We start from the raw sequence: 19,498 nt of genomic DNA, 5'->3' as shown, positions 1-19,498 counted from the left end.
TTACCTTTGTTCCAGAGCGAATTTTTGCAATCTGTTTGAAGTTTCTGAAAGATAAATAAAAGTTATTTTCCGGTTTTTACGTGAATCGCATAAAAAATTGCTAAAAATTACCGGAATATCCGGTTTTTTCACTAAGGGTGATAATTTCAAATTTATATGTATTATTCAGTATGATGAAAATTCTTCAAAAAAAAGACATCAGCGAATGAGTGTTTTATAGATGTTTGATCGTTGCGCTGTTCTAGATTTTAAGAAGATGATTATTTTTTCCATTTCATGTGTAGCGGTATTCATGACGGTTTCTGCAGAGCCTTTATTAAAAAAGGTAAAACACTTGCGCACTGTGCACATGTCCACGAGTATGCTGTCTTGGAATTATAAAGCTTTTGTTGTGTATTTACTATGGCAGTGCATGTAAGGTGGGTTAGGCTGATACGAGAGTCGCATTTAACTCGTTGGCGGTTTGTACCAACTTCTTGCAAGCATACAAGTTGTTTTTGTGCGTTGTTATTGTGTGAACCGGGTTAATTTTTTTTTCCATATCTCTCTCCTTTTAATAACTCTTGAAATCTACTTAAAATTATATTGAACGAAGAAATATAATTTTAAGTAGATTTAAAACAGTTTGCTGATATCTTACAAAGATCGACTGCTTCTATAAAAATTTCTATGGATGTAATTATTCTTTAACATTAAATTAACACCAGCTTATCGAAACAATTTTTCAAAATTATCATGAGGGATTGTTTCTATTAGCATGAAAATGAGAATTGTGGGTGGTGTTATAAGTTCACAAATGTCTGATTACATAAACTATAAAAGTAAGTACAAATTTTTCAAAGTATAATAAAACAGAAACATTTTTTGAAATTTATATTTCTCTTCAAATGCAGATGCAATACGGTGAATTAAACTCAAACATTCCTGAACGCTTTCTTTTCTCACCCACAAACAACTTTCATATGCAGCGCTTGTTCAAACAGATATGCTTCGTTTGAAGTTCAGGGCTAATATGTAAATATTTCATAACGGTTGAACAATTAGTCTGGTAGTAATACCTGCATTTTGTACAGAATAACAGAATGGTTACTTTCTCTTAAAGAACAGAAAAAGAAAACGATGTCTGGAATATGCACGACGGCAACCTCTTTCCCCAGGGCATTTTGCCTTGTTAATGAAGTTGATAGCGGCGAATTGTTCGCCACTCCGTAATAACGGCTCAGGGGCCACAAGACCCTGGGAACAAGGTTGGCACGATGGAAGAATAAGCGGATTTTTCAATGTACCAACAACTAGAATAACTCATGTTAACATTGTTAAAGGAGGAAAAAAAGTAGCTAACAAAATTAATTCCAGTGCTAATTGCGGTTTTTGCATTCTTATCTACAAACCAGGGTAATAACCAGTACCTTAGAGTACAGGAATAAATAACATGTGAAAAGGAACGGGGGAATAAAGAGGAATTAAAAAAAAACAAAAATTAACATTTGGAAGGCTCAGTAGCGGATACTTTAGATTATAAAAGTTTATAGGAAATTAGCAGAATTATATCATAAATACTTCGTTAATTAGTGTTTTGTGACAATAATGTTACTGTGAAACTGGCCTCCGTTTTTTTCTGGAAAGCACATCAAAAAAATGATAACAACAAAAAGTAATTCAAACAAGTGTGAAAATAGGACAAGGTATAATGATAAAAAATATTTCCTTCATACCACTGTGAGAAAGTAATATCTCAAAAAACGATAAATTTGCAAATCTATCTGTTGGTAATGTCATGGACATATTGTTTACAATTTTTTTTTCCTGTTATAAGAATTTTTTTTCTTATGCAATTTTTTATATAACAATTTCTGGGTTTTCAAACGTTTTTCTTCTTAAGATGATTATGAGTAACTGAATCGAACACATAACTGCGGTGAAAATTAAAAACGCGTAGGAATAATACACAAGGTAGCCAGATACTAAGCTTCCCAATATAAAACCAACTTGCCTCAAGGTGACTCTTATACTTTCCACATAAGCCTGATGTTTGGATGATACAAAACTGGAGGCCACAATAACAAGAAAAATTTGTTCTCCAATTTCTGCTATGGTTACAGCGATAGCCAGCAAAATCGTTAGTGTTATGTTACTAAAAGTGTTTAACTGTCCCTTTATCAATGCAGCTTGAATAACTCCAGCTATTAATACTACAATAAGGCTGATCAAACCAGACATATAAATAGTCCTTTTTTGAAGCTTTGTGCTTGTCAATACTGCAATTATAACAAAAACTATGGCTGCGAAGAGAATGTAGAAGATGGTGACGAAATAATGGGGAAAGTATAACAGACTAGAAATTATTGGAAAACTTGCCACAAAAGCGATTTGGAAGAATGCAGCAACCATAGTCATAATCATTACAACGAGAACATCAAACGTTTTAAGTACATTTTTCAACACGTGCAGAAACGTTTCTTTTTCGTAAGTTATAAGTTTGTATTTCCCATTTCCAGTTGCTTCTTTTAAATCGTACTCCTTTGAGAGATCACTTGCTAGAAATATGACAAGAATCTGCGTAACAACAATACACAAGAAAGACAAAATGCCAGTTAAGTTTCCCATTGTAATACGGAGACCAAATAAGGTTAAATCAACATGTTGTATGAATTGAACAATAACTGGACCAGATGCAAACCCAACGAAAAAGAAAGCCATGAGAACAGGTGTCTTTTTTTTCATTTTATCTGCTGGATATGATCTAGCTATTTCAGCTCGTGTTATCGGTCTTATTATGGAGTTAACTCCGAGTAATGTTTGACCAATCAAAGGATAGTAAGGCGAAATTGGAATGACATATATTATACATCCAGTCATACTGATGAAATTGCAAAGTAGTATAATCAACTTTATATTTCTTGTTCTGTCTGCAAGCCTTGCAATAGCCATAGAGAACAATATGGGGGGAACAAAATACATCAAGCTTATAAGTCCAAAAAACAGTTCTGGATTTTTAGCTTTGATCAAATTTGTTAAATATATCCATAGAGTTGCACGGGTAGCAGATCTTTCAAATCCAACTGCGAAATATTGAATTGAGTAAGCGGCAAATGTGTTTTTTCTTTTTTTTTTCCATGATTGATAAGCGCCTGCGTCCATATTTTGATGTTTTTTCAACACAACTCTTTATATCAGCTTGCTAATTAATTATTTTGCAATTATGAACTACGAAGAGAGATATTTTCACATATCTTCTTATCTTAAAATGTACTTAAAATCTGATATAAGTGTTTATATTTCCATAGTTAACGAATAAACGAATTATAAAGTATGGCAACGTTATCAAAACGACTTTATTTCATGGCGGTAAAACAACTTCGATATGTCATGATTAAAAACACTACATCACAGGATATTAATTTCAGTATATATTTCCTTAGCTAAATAAAATAAAAACAGATTAAAAACTATCTTAAAAATATGCACAGTTTTTTTTCGACTATTTACACTAAAGTCTACTAAAATAAGTTTTTACGAATAGAATTAAAATATGTCTATTATGAGTACACAGTGAGAACAATAAAACAATTAACGATCAGGGGAATAAAGTCCGAACTTAACACCAAAGATGAATACCATAGGCGCATTGACTATTAAATTATAATTGAGCTTTAACAATTTTTATCAAAATACGTTGTTAGACGAAATGTTTTTACCGAATATATTACATCCGTCAGAAATTACATACCTATTTTAAAAAAATACACCTTTTTTTGTAGACATTGACTTCCGTGTGTCTGTCTGTGCCTTTGCAAAGTGGATTATATTCTTCACAGTTCTCTGTAATAAAGTCTATAAAACATCACTTATAAATTCGTTTTGTAATTTACCAAACTTTAATGATAAAATAATATTGACGTCAAAGGAAAGTATATTAACATTAGTAAAGCCACTAGCTATGATGCATTTAAAACTTTGAGGCCAATAACTTGGAAACAGGGTGGTAACGTGAGTACTTTTAATAATATTGACGTCAAAGAAAAGTATATTAACATTAGCGAAGATACAATGTACTTATTATATACCTTGTTTCATGTAATTAACCAGTCAAGAAATTAACGCGAATTAAATTACCAGTTATAAAATTAACGCGGTTTAATGAAATTGTTTGGAAAAAGATATTTAATTAACGCGGTTGAACAAGTTTTTTTTTCAAAAATCCATTTAATTAACGCGAATTTGAGAATATGCGATATCACACGAAGCATAAATTACGGCAACAGTCGAATCCATGGTAGTGAAGCGGTCTCCTCTATTACAAGGCGGTTTGGAAATCGAAATAAAAGTTTTCGTTGTTTGGAAAGACAATGTTAAAAATTTTGGAGAAAAAGTGCTGTCAGTTAATTTTCCACTTGGATTAGAGTATGAAGATTATACGAAAGCTATTTTAAGAAAAGATCGCTGAAAAAGAGAACACCGTTTGAGTTATCGTTCGATGATGAGGAGAAAATAGTCATGAGTCATGAAATTAACAGTCTTGAAATTAACACTGCATTTAATTAACGGTCATTAAATTAACGCGAATTTTGAAAAACCGTGTTAATTTCATGACTCGTTCATTTCATGGAATAAGGTATACAGTAGACTCTCGATATAACGAACCTCCAAGGGTAATGGAAAAAAAGTTCGTTATATCGAGAGTTCGTTATATCGAGAGATCAGAAAAAATGGAAATTTTCTCCTAATTTTCCCAAAATCGTTTCTAAACCATAAAAAGACAGCTTCAGCAAGGTCGTTCTTGGTACTCTTTTTTATTTTTTTTCGACTGAAGTTGATTTGAATCCTGGTCGAGAAAGTGTTTTTCTTGATACTATATTTCTCAGCGATGCTTTTGTTTGTACTTTTGCACTGTGTACATTTTTGCAGCGCTTTATATTCATCAGTATAGCGATATTACTCGCTTCATTTTTATTCACTTGCGTTTTAATATGCCTTTTTCACCTTAAAATTTTTAATAGTTTTTTGCGTTTTGTTTACACTTAGTGTTTAGATTTGAACGTCGAATGTTATGGTTCGAGAAAGTTTTCAAAGCCTGTAGATCCAGTATGAATTGATCATTCCATTGTACTCCTGAAACAACAGCTTGAATCAATTAATTTTAAAACATTTTATTTGGATATTTCACGAAAGTTTATTTACTTTTTTTTTTAGATTTTACCCGGTTGCTACTAACCCTATAATAACTGTTTATGAGGGCAATACCGGAGAATATTGACCGACGTCAAAGTATTGCCTGAGCTTGTGAGGGCAATACGTGACAGAGGTATATAATTGTACAGGTTAAAACGCTGATCAAAATAAGGTATAGGATCAAATGTTTCGACGAACGCCTAAGGAGATATAAGGGTTTAAAACTTTTGCTGACGTCAGCAAAGACCTGCCAAAACACACAAAATTTTTTTTAGAGATTTGTATACCTGTAGCCCTCATCGTATAGATCTTAAAACGTTGATCAAAAAATGTGTATGATATGTATCTATAACAAACGGTTACGGAAATATTGTGGTTAAAGGTTTTTCGATGACGTCATAACCCGTCTATTTCAAAACGAATTCGAGGGCGCCCAGCTTTGGAAAACTTATCCAGTTTGGTCTTAGGTTGTCCCTAGGTACCTACGCGGTGAAAAATGACTTTTAAAAATTATTATGATCAGATCCATTTTTTTGATCAGAGTTTCAAGCTTTTCACAATAGATGCTACGCGGGTAAAGAAAATTCTAAAAATAAATGTTATATATAAACTTGACAGCGCTAACACCATCAAAATATGAATGACAGCTTTTTGTCCTTTTTTCTTTGCCTAAGAGGATTTTTTTAAGCTTTATTAACTAGTCTTCTTATTAAAATAGCCGTATTCCGCCTGCCTGTTTGTGCGATTTTTACGAATCAGGGGGTTGTTTAATTGAAAAACTTATTTATTGATCAATAGAAATTGACAATTTATTTATTTTCTGAATTAATTTAATTATTTTTATTTTTTAAACTTGGTAACATTAAGAGATTAAAATAAATTCATTGTTAGTTCAATACGCAATTTCTATTATGACCCCCCTCCTCCCAATCCCCTGTTACGTGATCTCAATCGCCGATTCCGCTCAGGAGCCACAAAAATCAAATGCGACCGCTTTACCGATTTTTTTTTGCGCGTAGTATACCGATCCCAGGGTCTGTAGCGTTTTTGACATGAGGATGAATCAAAAAACGCTACAGGGCCTGGGATCGAGGTTGGCCAATTTTAGGATTTTTGGCTAGGAACAAAGATTTTGAGGAAGCATTCTATAGCCAGCCTATTTAGCTAGCCTTATTTGTTACTAGTCTGTTTGGTATAAGAGCTTTTTATCCTAGCCAACAATTATTCTTATGTTGGGGTTGGGGCTCTTTACCTAGCTCCTTAGCTAAAAAGTAAAAGTAGCAACATTCAGTATGGGTACAAAATCCTTTCGTAATCAATAATTCTCATGCTCTCAGGTAGTTAGTTACACCTTTTTGTTACTGTAATGAAAACTTTTCCACAATTAAAATTGCTTGGTGATTTTTTAGCTGCACAGGGTAACGTGTTTTTATTTAAACCGTAGCTGCGATAAAGTTTTTTTTTGGAAAAGGGTATTGGGCATTACACCTACATTGATGTGTGACATTGTCTACCTGTACTATGCGCTCAGCCTGGAGTAACATTCACTTTTGAAATTTAACCAGGAACATTTTCTAAAAAATAAAAAAGGGTTGCGTACTGTTTTTGCTATGACGGGGTAGCAACGAGCTGTAAACTTTGTTTTTTTATTTCAGCTGAAATTGTAGAAAGTTATTAAACATCAATTTGAGTGCGCTTTACTCGATTCACAACATACTATATCTGTACCAAAACGCTTTACCTGAATGTGTGGCACTGTTTACGTTCTCATTAATTGCTCTGCCATGCGTTAACGCTGGTTACTTGTGCCTTAACCCGGTGTTTCGACGCCGGGTTCCCTGGCTAGTCCTTGTGACAATAGGTGTATACTGTCTGTTTCTGCGCAACATGAAATCGCAATTAGCGAGACACACGGAAATTCCTCGCCGCCGCGTAATAGACCAATCATGAGACTCGATTTTCACTAATAAGCAATCCAACTTCTTCGCGGCCTCAACATGCCTAACAAGCTATAGCTAGCTTTATTTTATCTTTTCAATGATGTTATTCTGCAAAATAAAATTGCTGCGTAATATTTATAACCGGACAGAGTAAAAACGGACTGTTTCCTGTTTTTCCGTTTAAACCAAAGTTGTGATAAGTTTTTATGAAAATGGTATTACGCCTATAGCTACTCATGTGTCACACGGTTCAACTGTACTAAGCGCTCAGCATTAAACCCTTATAACTTCGGTACATGATTCGTGTAATAGTGTTGGAACTTATACAGATTTCGCCGTTATTAAAACTTGGTAAAGATATTAACGTAGCCCAACGCTTAAAAGTTATCTCGTTTTGTAGAATTTTTACATCACATTGCGCACAATAGGCTGTAGCAAATAGAAGTAAAGATATAACAATATTGTTCTCTACTAAAATCAAATAATCATATTAAAATCTTTAGTTTACAAAAATAAATATATTTATAACTCTATATATACGAGAAGATACAAATTTATATTTTTATTTAAAAGAAAATATATTATAGTCTCGATATTTATAATTTTAACACAGTGTAATTTAACACGAAATATTCTCCCAAATTATAGTTTTACGAAAGTTGATTCTTTTATCTACGTCACAGGTTGTGACCAAAAATCAAACAAACAAACCAACAAACAGCATATTCCGCACTTTCTTTTAGGCAACATGAAGCTAAAATCCTTTTAAAACAGAAGCAGTTAGTAAGCAACCTAGTATGAAGGAAATAAAAAAGAAAAGACAAAAGACAAAACAAAAAAAAGAAAAACAATGAAGCTTTCTTTTTCTTCCAAGTCGAGACATCTGAGGTTGGGTTATAATTGTCGGACTGGCCTAATTAAGTACACAGAAAAATTTCCAACCGAGAAGTGAGAAACAGTTGTGCCTGTAAAATAAAAAGACTTTAGCTTCATTGAGAATCAGCTTTTGACGTGTTTGTAAAGAGAAGCGTGCATGCGGAGAAAAACAATGTGAGAGGAATTTTTGCAAGATGCTAAGTCGCGAAGTCTTTTTTGAATCAAAAAATCTGAAACGCAAGATTATTTTCTAGAAAAAAGCCTAAAATCGCAAAACACACAAAAACTTTTCTTGCATTGTTTCTCAGATTAAGTGCACTGATACTGTCAACTAAAAAATATTGCGCATCTCCAAGGCATTTAATAAATATGTTTTACAATATACACAGGTCATCCAGTGACTGTAACTAACGCAAAAAAAATCGATTAAAATCAGAAAAATGTGATCAGTTATTCAAAAGAATGGCTCTGCAATAAAAACGGAAGCCGCGTTTGTGATTTTCTTTCAAATGTATTAAAAATCAAATAATTTTTTTTTTCAACAAATTTTTTTGCTCCATAGTACCAAATAATCGTCCTCTCCCAATTGTTAATTTCGGATTTTTATTTTATTTTACTTAATTAATTAGTAATCAAGGGTATCTCATCTTGTTATTATTTCCGTATTTTAAAAACAAAATTTATGAAATAACAAAACTTCTTTAAAAATTATTCGGGTGAGCCAGCACAAATCTTTTGTCGTTCAATGAGCTCTAAAAAAATTAAAAAACGCATAAATAAAGCCAGCAACAACAACAAGAATAACAAAACGTAAATAATTATGGTGGCTAAAACATACCTGCACAAACAATGCATCAGTCACGTTTCCATGGTTACGGTATTCACTGGTGTCAACAAGAGTATTGCCATTTTGTTGATCGAAGGAGTAGTGGGCAGCAATAAGATGTTTGTGTTTCTGCCACGTCAAACCAGGAAGTTTGACGTATTTCTTCAACTCGTCGTCTGTTACATACACGCGCCATATTGAAATCTAAAATTCATAACGGAAATATTTTTTATAGCAATCTAAAGATCCATTTTATATGCTCACAAAATCGCGACAAACTTTTGCAGCCATACACGCTGTTTCATAGAACAATAATTCTTTTTCGTTCAACATGAATCATTCAATCAAAATTTCAAAATGAGCATATTCTGAAGTATTTAAGTATTTCATCTTGAATATTTTTATAGAGTATATTCCTTATAAAAAAAGTTGTAATACTCGTGTTTAGCTCTATGAATAATAAAACTCGTAACATAAACATAGTTATACCTCATCGACCACACCCCTATAGTAGGTGCTACCATCACAACCCACATATAATCTTTCATTCAGATTCTAAAAAAAAATATGAGTTTATCGTACTTCTCAAAGCAACGTTTGTTTACGGTTTAAATAAAAAATTAATTATTATTTGAATTACCAATGTCAGCTTTGGCATGTCCACCTTGCCCACTGAAACGCCATTTACAAATAACTGCAAACCACGATCTACAAGAAGTCAAGATATAAAGTTCAATTTAGTGTCCTAAGCATGCAAAAACGTTAGCATTTTTAATTTGCTTAGTTTTCCCTGTGACACCCCAGCTCCCTCTTTTAAAGTCAAGTTTTTAAGCGAGCAAGAATCTCAGGCGCCTAATAGAGTAGGTTTGAAAAAAATACACAACAAAAAAAAGAAACAAACAAACAAACGAACACAGACAGACAAAGAAACAAAACAAAAAAAAAAAAAGAAAAAACAAACCTTGCGCATCGTATCTCATAAAAATACTGTACCAAACATTTCCAGATAAACTCCCTCCACTCACTGTTAGTTCACCGATTTTCCCTTCAATTTTTCTATTAGAAAAATTTGATCAATGTTTATTAGAGACGATGAAAGAAAATTCGTTAGACAGAGGACGGCTTAGACTTCAATTTGGTTTCTCTCAAAGAGGAATTGCTAGCAAACTGTAATGATATTGTTCCAGCTTAGGGAAATTGACATAGGCGCATATTTACTCATAAACAACCCAGCTAGAAGCTTTTCCAAGTTTTTATTATTCTGAAGTTCAAAATGTATCTAGGTAAGTCAAACTTTACAAGTAAAATAGTTACATACACTATTAAGCGTGTGTACTATCTATTGGACTTGTATATAAAATAATGTGTAAAATTTACATTTACTCTGAAAAAAAACAAATCTTGTTTCTTCAGACATATGTATATCGGATAATTGATGTTTTCTCTGAATCCTTTCTCTGGCTCGAATTATTTTATAGTTCGAGCGAGTGGAATATTCTAAACTCTGTCTACCCTACCTACACATGACGAATAGAGTTTTTTGCAGCCTACCAGCTGTAATGTTTCGTCCAGCCTTTGTTTTTTAACAACTTGGACCAATTTGTTAGCAATCATGAACAAAACTTATCTCGATGAAACGTACTTGTTTTTAATGTACAAACAAACAGAACGATCCATGGTGCATATAAGAGGGAAGTCATCAGTTGACGCAAAGTCTGACGGAAGTTTGATCCAGATACCAAGGATGAAGCTAAAACAAAAACAGGAAATCAAAAATCTGATTCGTCAATACAGTTTTACTACACATTGAAAACACAATATAGGAAAATTTTGACAAACCAAAAAAAACAATTAAAGCAGTTAGGAGTTAACTTTAGGAGAGGAATTTTTTGTTGAAAAGAGATTTTTGCGAATTTTTTCAGATTTTTTTCCTTATTTCGCGAATCAGGTATTTTCACATTTGTCGCGAAATTAATTTGTCCAAACAGGTATAATTACAGATAATAACCGGACATTGATGTGATTATTTCCTACTCCGTATTCTATATTTCTCCGGAAAATTCCAGCTACCTGTCTACTGTCTTTTCTCTCAAAATGTACGTATTAAAACACACCCTAATAGCTGCTACACAATTATTTATTCATGATTTTCTTTGTGCCATGCTTTAGTTAATTGAAAGTAAACTTTGGAAAATTACACGTTTTTTTTTTTAATTTTTTAAAAAAATTGCATTTTACATAACAAAGGAATGATAATGTCAAAAAAAGTAATATAAGAACTCTATGTTTTTTTTTAAACTCTCGACTCAATTCTTCAATGGTTTTATTGCCAGCATTATAAGATGTTCATAGAGCTCTATATTTTTTACGAATTGGTTCAAAAAGTCACATGACAGATGGAAAACTATTAACAAAAAAATAAAATCAGTTGTGATTTGTAAATATCTTTGTCATACCTCGATACGATGTTTAAAGATTTCAACGTCGGAAGCATTGCACAACTGCTGTTACCGTCAAACAGTAAAGCTTTGTTCAAACTATGAAAGATAAATGAGAAATTTTAATGCATATTTTGGTAGTGACATGTTATAAAGATTGTTTTCCTTTCGCCACAAATATAATTTGTTGAAACGCTCAAACTATAACTTACAAAGCATCACAGGCTTGGACATTAGTAAAGGCTGTCACACAACTTTATTTTTATTGATATAAACGTAAGCCGAAGGATTATGTGAAGAATAATAATAAGAAGACAATTCTTACTATTCCCGTCAAAATAAAATTTCTTTTTAAAGGATTTCTTAAGACAATAAAGTTGTTTTTTCACGATAAAAAGCGCTCTTGATAAACATCTCTTAATTCGGAGTAGTGTGACCACCCTGACAATGTAACACACGCGCTCTCCCTCTTGAGAAAGAATCTGCTCTAATACTGACCTTTGCAAACAGGTTGCTTCTAATCTTGACCAGATAGTGTTCCACTGTCCATGCGTGTACACACCAAGTTTTCCACCGGTGATTAATGTTTCGTAAATATAACCAGAATCTGTAATCACTTCAATACCTTGCTTTATCTGCAATCTACAAATATATCGTGGTTACTTTGTCTCCAATATCTCATTAAAAAAAATTATAGCTTGTTTAAAAATTTTTGTCATATTTCTGACAAATTCTCAGAATGCACTGTCAAATAAAAAGTCAGATTCTAGAAACCATAGTTCAAGTAACATCTATTTGTACGCACTCCAATGATTGATGTTATTAGCTTGATTTAATTTTGTTAATGACAAAAAAGACAAGATAAAAAATTTATGTTCAGCAGAATTTAAGATGTGCACTGGACAAGTAACATTAAGTTAATTTATAATTCAAACAACACCACTTGCTGACTATGAAGTTTAGACTAATAAAGTAATTCATGGAATAACGATTTACCTGATCCTACCAATAGAAGGTCGAAATTCAATTTTAAAGATGTACGGTGTTCGATGCAACCAGCCTTTCATTTCAGGATCGTGCCATAAGAGTTTAACCTGTCAAAAATGTACAAGCATTAAGGTAGCACTAATTCTTGCAAAAGAATATAAGATATGTTTTTTAACAAGCAAGCAAATTGACAGGGAATGAAATATCAACTATGCTTTTAAATCTCAAAAAGCTGTTTAACACAATCACCCACAACTATGTAATGCCCTTTATAAACTTGATTTCCTGTTTTGATCACGTGATTAAGCCGTATGACACTGTATAGACAGGCCAATCTGTTAAAAAGTTAGCAAAGCTGTTTTTTATTGATCAAAAACATCTCCCATGAAACAAACTACAGACAACTGTTTATATTTTTCATACTAATCAAATGAATATAAAATAGAGTAAAAGATTGCATACCTCGTTATCGGTTGTACTTTGAGAATGCCACAATGAATATGCTAATGCTTCGCTTGGACCAGTTTTTGAATTCACCAACTAAAACATTAAAACAATTAATTTGACAGCTTTCACACAAACTAGTATTAGTACGAAATTATTTTTTTCGAATCGCCATAAAAGCAATATAATGATTTAGACTGTTATAACGGTGCGTTCGCCGCAAAATATCGTAATAGACTAACAGATATTGATTAAAATTACATGATGCAAAAATACTGCCAGCATTAATTGCGCACAATGCCAAAGTGCAAAAATTATAGTTTATGTTATTCTGCCCTTTTTCATAAAACAGTGGCAGTTACGTACTTTAACTTATATATGCTACGCTAATCAGCCAAGATATGCTACACTAATCAAGTGACTACGATAAAACACGTAAAACATTATCACCTTGATTTGAATCCCTTTGATACCAGCTTTATAAGTATTGTTGAGAAGATTAATGTTTTCATGTCTCCACAACACAAGTAAAAAACGTTTACTACTTTGGTAACCAAACACTACGCCGAGATAATCGATTCCTTCTTTACTGTTTACATGCAGAACTCCTGAGTACTCCACTTCGCTGTAACGCTGATCACCTGAGTGGAAAGGTTCATCATATAATACATAAAAAGTAGATGGTAATTGCTTCAAAATTTAAGCTTTTTAAGGGTTGGCTCTTAGAAATATTAACTTTTTCTAAATGTCGGCAACATCAGACACAATGGTAGTATCACCAGTGGGGCCATGAAAGTATAAAGTGTTACCAATCTACTAGTTCTGACATGACAAAGAAAAAAAAGTTGAAACATATATACATTGTACTCGATTTGATTGATATTGGTAAAGCGAGCATAAAGGGTCTACAATGGAGGAAAACCTAGTAAAACACCCACCCACGGGCCCAACCCAACCCCCTCTCCCCTTTCTAATGCTTCTTCAAAAAAATAACAGTTTCTTCACGTGTTCTGTATTTCTTCTGACCACAGGGGATGCATATTGTTATACAACATGAAAGACGTACCTATAAGCATTGAAGGACGAAGCGTCTTCTGCAACTGTTCAATATCTTTTCCCTAGAATTATAAAAAACAAAAAAAATACGATAAAAATGTATTAGGGAACACGTTACTCCGAAAACGTTTAGGACGATGTTCATTCATTCAAACACAAACGCAATAAGTGATCAATATAATCAAAATTTTTGTCCCCTTCCCCTTTTCCTTTGGCTTTGATATTTTTACGAAACTTTTTAAATTGGTTTAAAGCTAATAGATTAAAACGTCAAACACAGAGAATATGTATGAGTAACATACATTGTTTGTAATCCGCCATCTTGGTTTTGGTTCCACTGAAGAGACTCCAGCAAGATCAACCACTGTATGCTTTTTAAACGACGTTGTTTTAATGTTTGACGTGTAAGGACACACGTCATATCGATCTTCAACGCCGTCATTGTCATAATCATCGACACAAGCTGTTCCAACTTCTTGGGCTAAGAAACAATTGATTATTACTGGTGAACACTTCAAATTGTTAATTCTTACAAAAGTACACACCCTTCCGAAATATATTGGCACAATACAAAAAGTTTTTGAAATTCGTCTCTACTGACCTGTTAAACTACACGGCAGACTTAGGATTTTAGGTTTAGTCACATCTAAACTTATCAAATGTGCTTATTGTTGCTGACGCCAGCATAACCGTTTTGACTGTTTTTAATTTCAGGCCAATTAGGGGCCCAGACGGGAAATAATCTCTAAGGCAACAGGCTAGAAAGTGCAACTAAATTTTAAACATTGTCCACCTGGACAAAAGTAAAAATTTGCAGCCTGTCTGTTGTGTAGTATTTCTTATTTCACGCTTTTATTGATATTTGAAAAATGGCCAAAAAACTGTGGTTGTGCCATATATTTAACTAGAATTGTAGACCACATCACATAAGTCCAGAACATCATAAACTAAACATTACCAAGTCTACCCTAGTTTACTAATGTCGAAAACCAATACAAAGGCTAAATTCGGTGACTTGATGTGACGAGTAACAGTAAATAATAGTTGCAAGTGAATTCACAAAGAGTTTGTCACAATTAATTTCTGCTGCTATAGTTGCACAAGATTAAAGCAAAACTTATTCTCTATTTGTGATATCTTCAAGGAAGTAATTGTTTCTTAGTTGTGTTTTACATACAAGGGATATTGCGTTTTACATTTCAGTAACAAACAATTTCGATGTACATACACGACATGTCATAATTTACAGTATGCTCTTGTCCAGGATTGCTGACGTATACACAATTATCACTTTCATCTTCAACACCATCGTCATCTTTGTCAGAATCACATAAATCGCCTGCAAAAAAAATTAAGTGCTTAGACTTTCTAAAGTATAACTTTAAATGAAACTAAAGAAGTTTAAAGATTAAATTTATATTTTTATATTACTGAAGCATATATTTGGCCTCCCAAAGGCAAGCTTATTCAAACCTCTAGTTTGAATAAGAAGTATTTTAGAATAGCTACAGACAGGAGCTAAACGAGGTTTTTTATAACATCAAGTTCTACTCAAGTATGACCTAAATTAAAAATAAAGAGCGAATATATACCAACTCTTGATATTTTTTTAACAACTTTTAAGAAAACCAATTGACACAAAGATTATGTTGCTATTATCTCACCCTTCCCATCCTTGTCTTTATCTGATTGGTCAGCATTAGGTGTCAAGGGACAGTTGTCATAGTCATTGGGTATTCCATCACCATCACTATGCAATAGAATATCAAGTAAGAAAACACAATTTCGTATTTTTTTTTTTAATTTTAAAAGATTTTCAATGAAGTTTTTGCAATTCTCAAAAATTTTGGCACATTTTTGCATTCTTCGAAATTGAATTTTTATTTTAAGAAAGTTTGAATAAGAGTTGAAACCATCCAAATAATGAAAAGAATAATAAAAAATTAGAAATCTGTAATGTGTGAATGTAGAGAATTAAAAAAAAAATACTTAAAAAAAGGTTGGCTCGACTTACGAATCCTTTCCAGCCCCTTCACACACATTACCAAACCCACTTTCATCGTCATCTCTCTGTATGAATAAAAACAAGTTTTGTAGATTAAATGCTCTTAGTTTAAGCATTGTTTAAAAGAACTGAAATTCGACACAATTACACTGACAGCCATACCGAGAACAGACCTATTATGCACCCAGCGTGCATAATAAGTCCCCATGCGAAGTGGCTGCCCTAAAAATTTTCTCGGTGACACATCATCGACCAATAGTTTTATATGGTGACTACCTTTTTTCTGATTTAACAAGTATCTTGGAGAGGGACTTTAACATGAGTACTTAAAATAATGGATGGTGTTTTATGGAAGCAAAATATTCTTTCAAGCCAACTCCCACATTAAAAAAACGAACGGACGAACAAACGATATAATAAAGAAGAAAATACCTGATCAGCATTGGGATCTTTATAGCAATTATCACAAGCATCACCTTTACCATCACCATCTACATCTGCCTGATCTTTATTGCTGACGTATGCACAATTGTCACGTGCGTTTAGTATACCTATATTGTGAAGCAGTAAACGCTAAGATATATTTCTTAGCAGAGAGAGAGAGAGAGTGTGCTACATTACAATCTTAACAAATAATTAAATGTTGTCACTTTTTATGTAACAAAAAATAAAAATTTGGTATTTGATTAAAATTTGATTTTTATGTCCTAGCATCAAAGAATTAGGCACATTTACAACAAATAATTTCTGTTTCATAAAAATAGTTCGTTTAATTTTCATTAAAGATATAACATGTCCTACCATCGCCGTCAATGTCATCATCGCAAGCATCACCGTTTTTATCGCCATCAATATCCGATTGATCAGGGTTTGCGACAGACACGCAGTTGTCGCACGCATCACCCACAGTATCATTATCAACGTCACCTTTGTTTGATCTGGACGTCACAAATGGACAATTGTCCTAAAAATGACAGTTACATCATTGTATTTAACAAGAAACCAAAAAATTGTGTTTCAGAAAACACAAAGGTTTCAAAAAGTGATCAAGACATCTGTTCAAAAAAGAAATGTTAATCTCTCGAGTTGTTACGTAGTACTATTTGCAGCTGTCTGAACATATAAAGAAAGTTAAACATGGCATGAAAAAGTTGGTAATGATCATACTTCCACATCTTTTATGTTGTCATCATCGTCATCATCATCACACACATCACCTAATGAATCATGATCAGTATCTTCTTGACCACCGTTAGGTGTATACTTGCAATTATCCTAAACAAACAAACAAGAAAATATAGAAGAAAATATAGATTTTTATTTAAGCTATAATTGCGAAGGATAAAATTTTGTTTTGAGCCTCTTACTAAGCGTAACTAAGGCGTAACTAATTAAATTTCACAAAGCTTCGGTTAATGAAAGAGGAGTCTAATAAATAAATTATTTTTGAAATAAAATTGGGGTTGAGAGATGAAATACAGTATTATAAAAAAAACGAGAAACAGTTACAGCATTTAGACACATTTCAAGACATTGAAAACGTTAAATGCTATTCGTGTGTCTGCTTTATAAAAGGCTAGGTTCTGATGTTAATTAAAAAGGCTGAAGTTTACGGTCTAAGACAATAGAGGCTATGTGCTATTGGGAAAAAAAACTTGGGAACACTTCAGTGCTTTTTTAAATTTTTGCAATTTTTACAGAGCCACCTGACCTCCTCGCATTCAGCTCCAGAACAAGCAGCTCCAAACGAACTGATACCGTCATAATCATGATCAACCTCACACGCCTTTCCGTCACCTGCAAAACCATCTTTGCACTAAAATTTACAATGAAAGTAGCTGTAAATAGCTGACAGGATTGAAATAACCGCCTTTTCTGAATTAGAAGCCTATTCTAAAGGAAACTTTTCACACATCAATGACGTTTTTGGTTTCGTAAATTTTTTTGAGATTTAAAACAACATATCACTAAAATCTTCTGTAATGTTAGCATTTATTTCCTAAATTCTAACTGATCCAAAAATAAACAAAATTAACCAATTTTTGTTTTTCTTCTTTTTTTTTAGTTTTTTAGAGCAGTTAGCATTTCATATGTTCATATGTTAAAACTAGCATTTCATTTGTTAAGTTTCTTAATCACAAGCCCAAGGAAAATAACTTCGTACAATCTAGGCAAATGTAAAAAAGACACAGCATTGCTAGGCACATAAACTCGTGGAAAAGCCTGGTCTTGCATTTCAACGTTTTTTAAAGTCACAATGATCATACGGTGATTTACCTTTTTATCTACCACGCACACACTATTACCCCGCGAGAGCTTACCTTGCAATGAAACTTTTCTGTGCCAAGAGGTATACAAGTAGCGTTCGAATGACAATCATGTTTTCCAATTGCACAATAATCGCCTAGTATGCATCCCCTGTAACCATCACCAACAAAACCCGGTTTACACTTGCCACATGTGTAACTACCCTAAGGAAGAATAAACAAAAGAAAGTACTAAAAAACGACTAAATTAGCTCATTTTTAAATGCTAAGTTATGGTAATACTTCATACTCATACCTAGAAATTAATTGTCAAAAGTTCAGAATTTGTTCAAATTTATAGCTACCTTATCTTAAGCTTTCCGTGCGACAAAATGTTTTTTCAACTTCCAAAAATTTTTGTCTTTTCGAATCGATTGAAGAGGTATTTGCTTAGCTTCGTTTTATTTTTTATTTCATACGGAGCTTTATAAATACAAAATTTATGATAAAACAAAATTTATTAATCAATTTATTTTACTTGAAAATACTAAAAAAAAAGAAATGATTTATTTTCCCTAAGCATTTTTAAACTGATGAAGCAAAATTTAACTTACGAGTGAGTTGTGGCAATAAGCATTCGGATCACATAAATGTTCTCCACTCTCACATTCGTTTACATCCTGGCAAATTTGTTTATTTGCGCGTGCAGCTTTTAATCCGACACCAGCTGGAGCATTTCCGGAATAACCTGGTTTACATCCAGCGCAGCGAAAACCAGGAGAGAGATTAATGCATTTCTCTGCACAAGGATCCGCAACAGTACACTGCAAACATAATTGATTTTTTTAATAAGAAAGCTGATTATCAAAAGCAGACAGATAATGGCTTGATAGGTAATGTTTTGTTGTCGTTGTCGTCAAAGTCATTTTAACAGTATCGCCAGCATTGTTGCAATCACTGTTATTAATATTGATGTCGTTGTGAAAGTTGTCGTGGTAGTTGTTGTTGTCGTCAACATCAGTCTTAACAGAATCGCCATCTTTGTAAAAAGCACTCTTATTAATATTGACGTTATTGTGGAAGTTGTCGTTGCAGATATTGACGTTGTTTAGGAAGTTGTCGTGGTAGTTGTCGTCAACTTGTTATTGCAAGCAATGTTATTAATATAGCCGTCGTTGTGAAAGTTGTCGTTGTAGTTGTCGTCAACGTTGTTCTTAACATTACCTTCGTCATTAATAATACGTCGTTGAAAATATTTAAGAACATGTAAGTCAAAGTTGAAAACATACGCAGATACCATACCTCATTGATATCCACGCATGTTTTGCCGTCACCTGAGTACCCATCTGGACAGTCATCGCATTTATATGACGAACCAGTCGAACCTACGTTATGGCACAATACACCACGGAAACATGGGTTCCTGTCACATGCGCCTAGAATGCAGAATATGCTGACTGAATGTAAAATATCTCATTAACATTTAGCTACAAATTTAAGTACACATA

General features: G+C 33.0%; 2 protein-coding genes across 2 annotated transcripts in view; both read right to left on the bottom strand.

Moving 5' to 3' along the window:
- Positions 1-187: 187 nt before the first annotated feature.
- Positions 188-3,475, bottom strand: LOC130623959 (uncharacterized). The gene has a single exon (XM_057439507.1). It carries the CDS (start codon positions 3,139-3,141, stop codon positions 1,840-1,842), a length of 1,302 nt encoding a protein of 433 aa, XP_057295490.1. The 5' UTR covers positions 3,142-3,475; the 3' UTR covers positions 188-1,839.
- Positions 3,476-7,565: 4,090 nt separating this feature from the next.
- LOC130623908 (uncharacterized) overlaps positions 7,566-19,498 on the bottom strand; it is a 50,161-nt gene continuing 38,228 nt past the window's right edge. Inside the window, exons 56-78 of the mRNA XM_057439453.1 lie at positions 19,293-19,426; positions 18,605-18,814; positions 18,066-18,215; positions 17,456-17,560; positions 16,912-17,019; positions 16,546-16,708; positions 16,177-16,295; positions 15,754-15,809; positions 15,404-15,489; positions 14,968-15,078; positions 14,042-14,220; positions 13,750-13,801; positions 13,134-13,324; positions 12,702-12,779; positions 12,249-12,346; positions 11,751-11,894; positions 11,271-11,351; positions 10,457-10,564; positions 9,776-9,870; positions 9,455-9,522; positions 9,304-9,369; positions 8,827-9,018; positions 7,566-8,740 (exon numbers count right to left, since the gene is read on the bottom strand). Of these exons, the coding sequence (XP_057295436.1) occupies positions 8,690-8,740; positions 8,827-9,018; positions 9,304-9,369; positions 9,455-9,522; positions 9,776-9,870; positions 10,457-10,564; positions 11,271-11,351; positions 11,751-11,894; positions 12,249-12,346; positions 12,702-12,779; positions 13,134-13,324; positions 13,750-13,801; positions 14,042-14,220; positions 14,968-15,078; positions 15,404-15,489; positions 15,754-15,809; positions 16,177-16,295; positions 16,546-16,708; positions 16,912-17,019; positions 17,456-17,560; positions 18,066-18,215; positions 18,605-18,814; positions 19,293-19,426 (2,645 nt within the window). The 3' untranslated portion in view covers positions 7,566-8,689. The remainder of the gene's footprint in view (positions 8,741-8,826; positions 9,019-9,303; positions 9,370-9,454; positions 9,523-9,775; positions 9,871-10,456; positions 10,565-11,270; positions 11,352-11,750; positions 11,895-12,248; positions 12,347-12,701; positions 12,780-13,133; positions 13,325-13,749; positions 13,802-14,041; positions 14,221-14,967; positions 15,079-15,403; positions 15,490-15,753; positions 15,810-16,176; positions 16,296-16,545; positions 16,709-16,911; positions 17,020-17,455; positions 17,561-18,065; positions 18,216-18,604; positions 18,815-19,292; positions 19,427-19,498) is intronic.

This window comes from Hydractinia symbiolongicarpus, chromosome 13 (genome assembly GCF_029227915.1).
Source record: "Hydractinia symbiolongicarpus strain clone_291-10 chromosome 13, HSymV2.1, whole genome shotgun sequence".
Lineage (NCBI taxonomy): Eukaryota > Metazoa > Cnidaria > Hydrozoa > Anthoathecata > Hydractiniidae > Hydractinia > Hydractinia symbiolongicarpus.
Note: the sequence above shows the minus strand (reverse complement) of the source record. Positions and strands in the feature narration are given on the sequence as shown.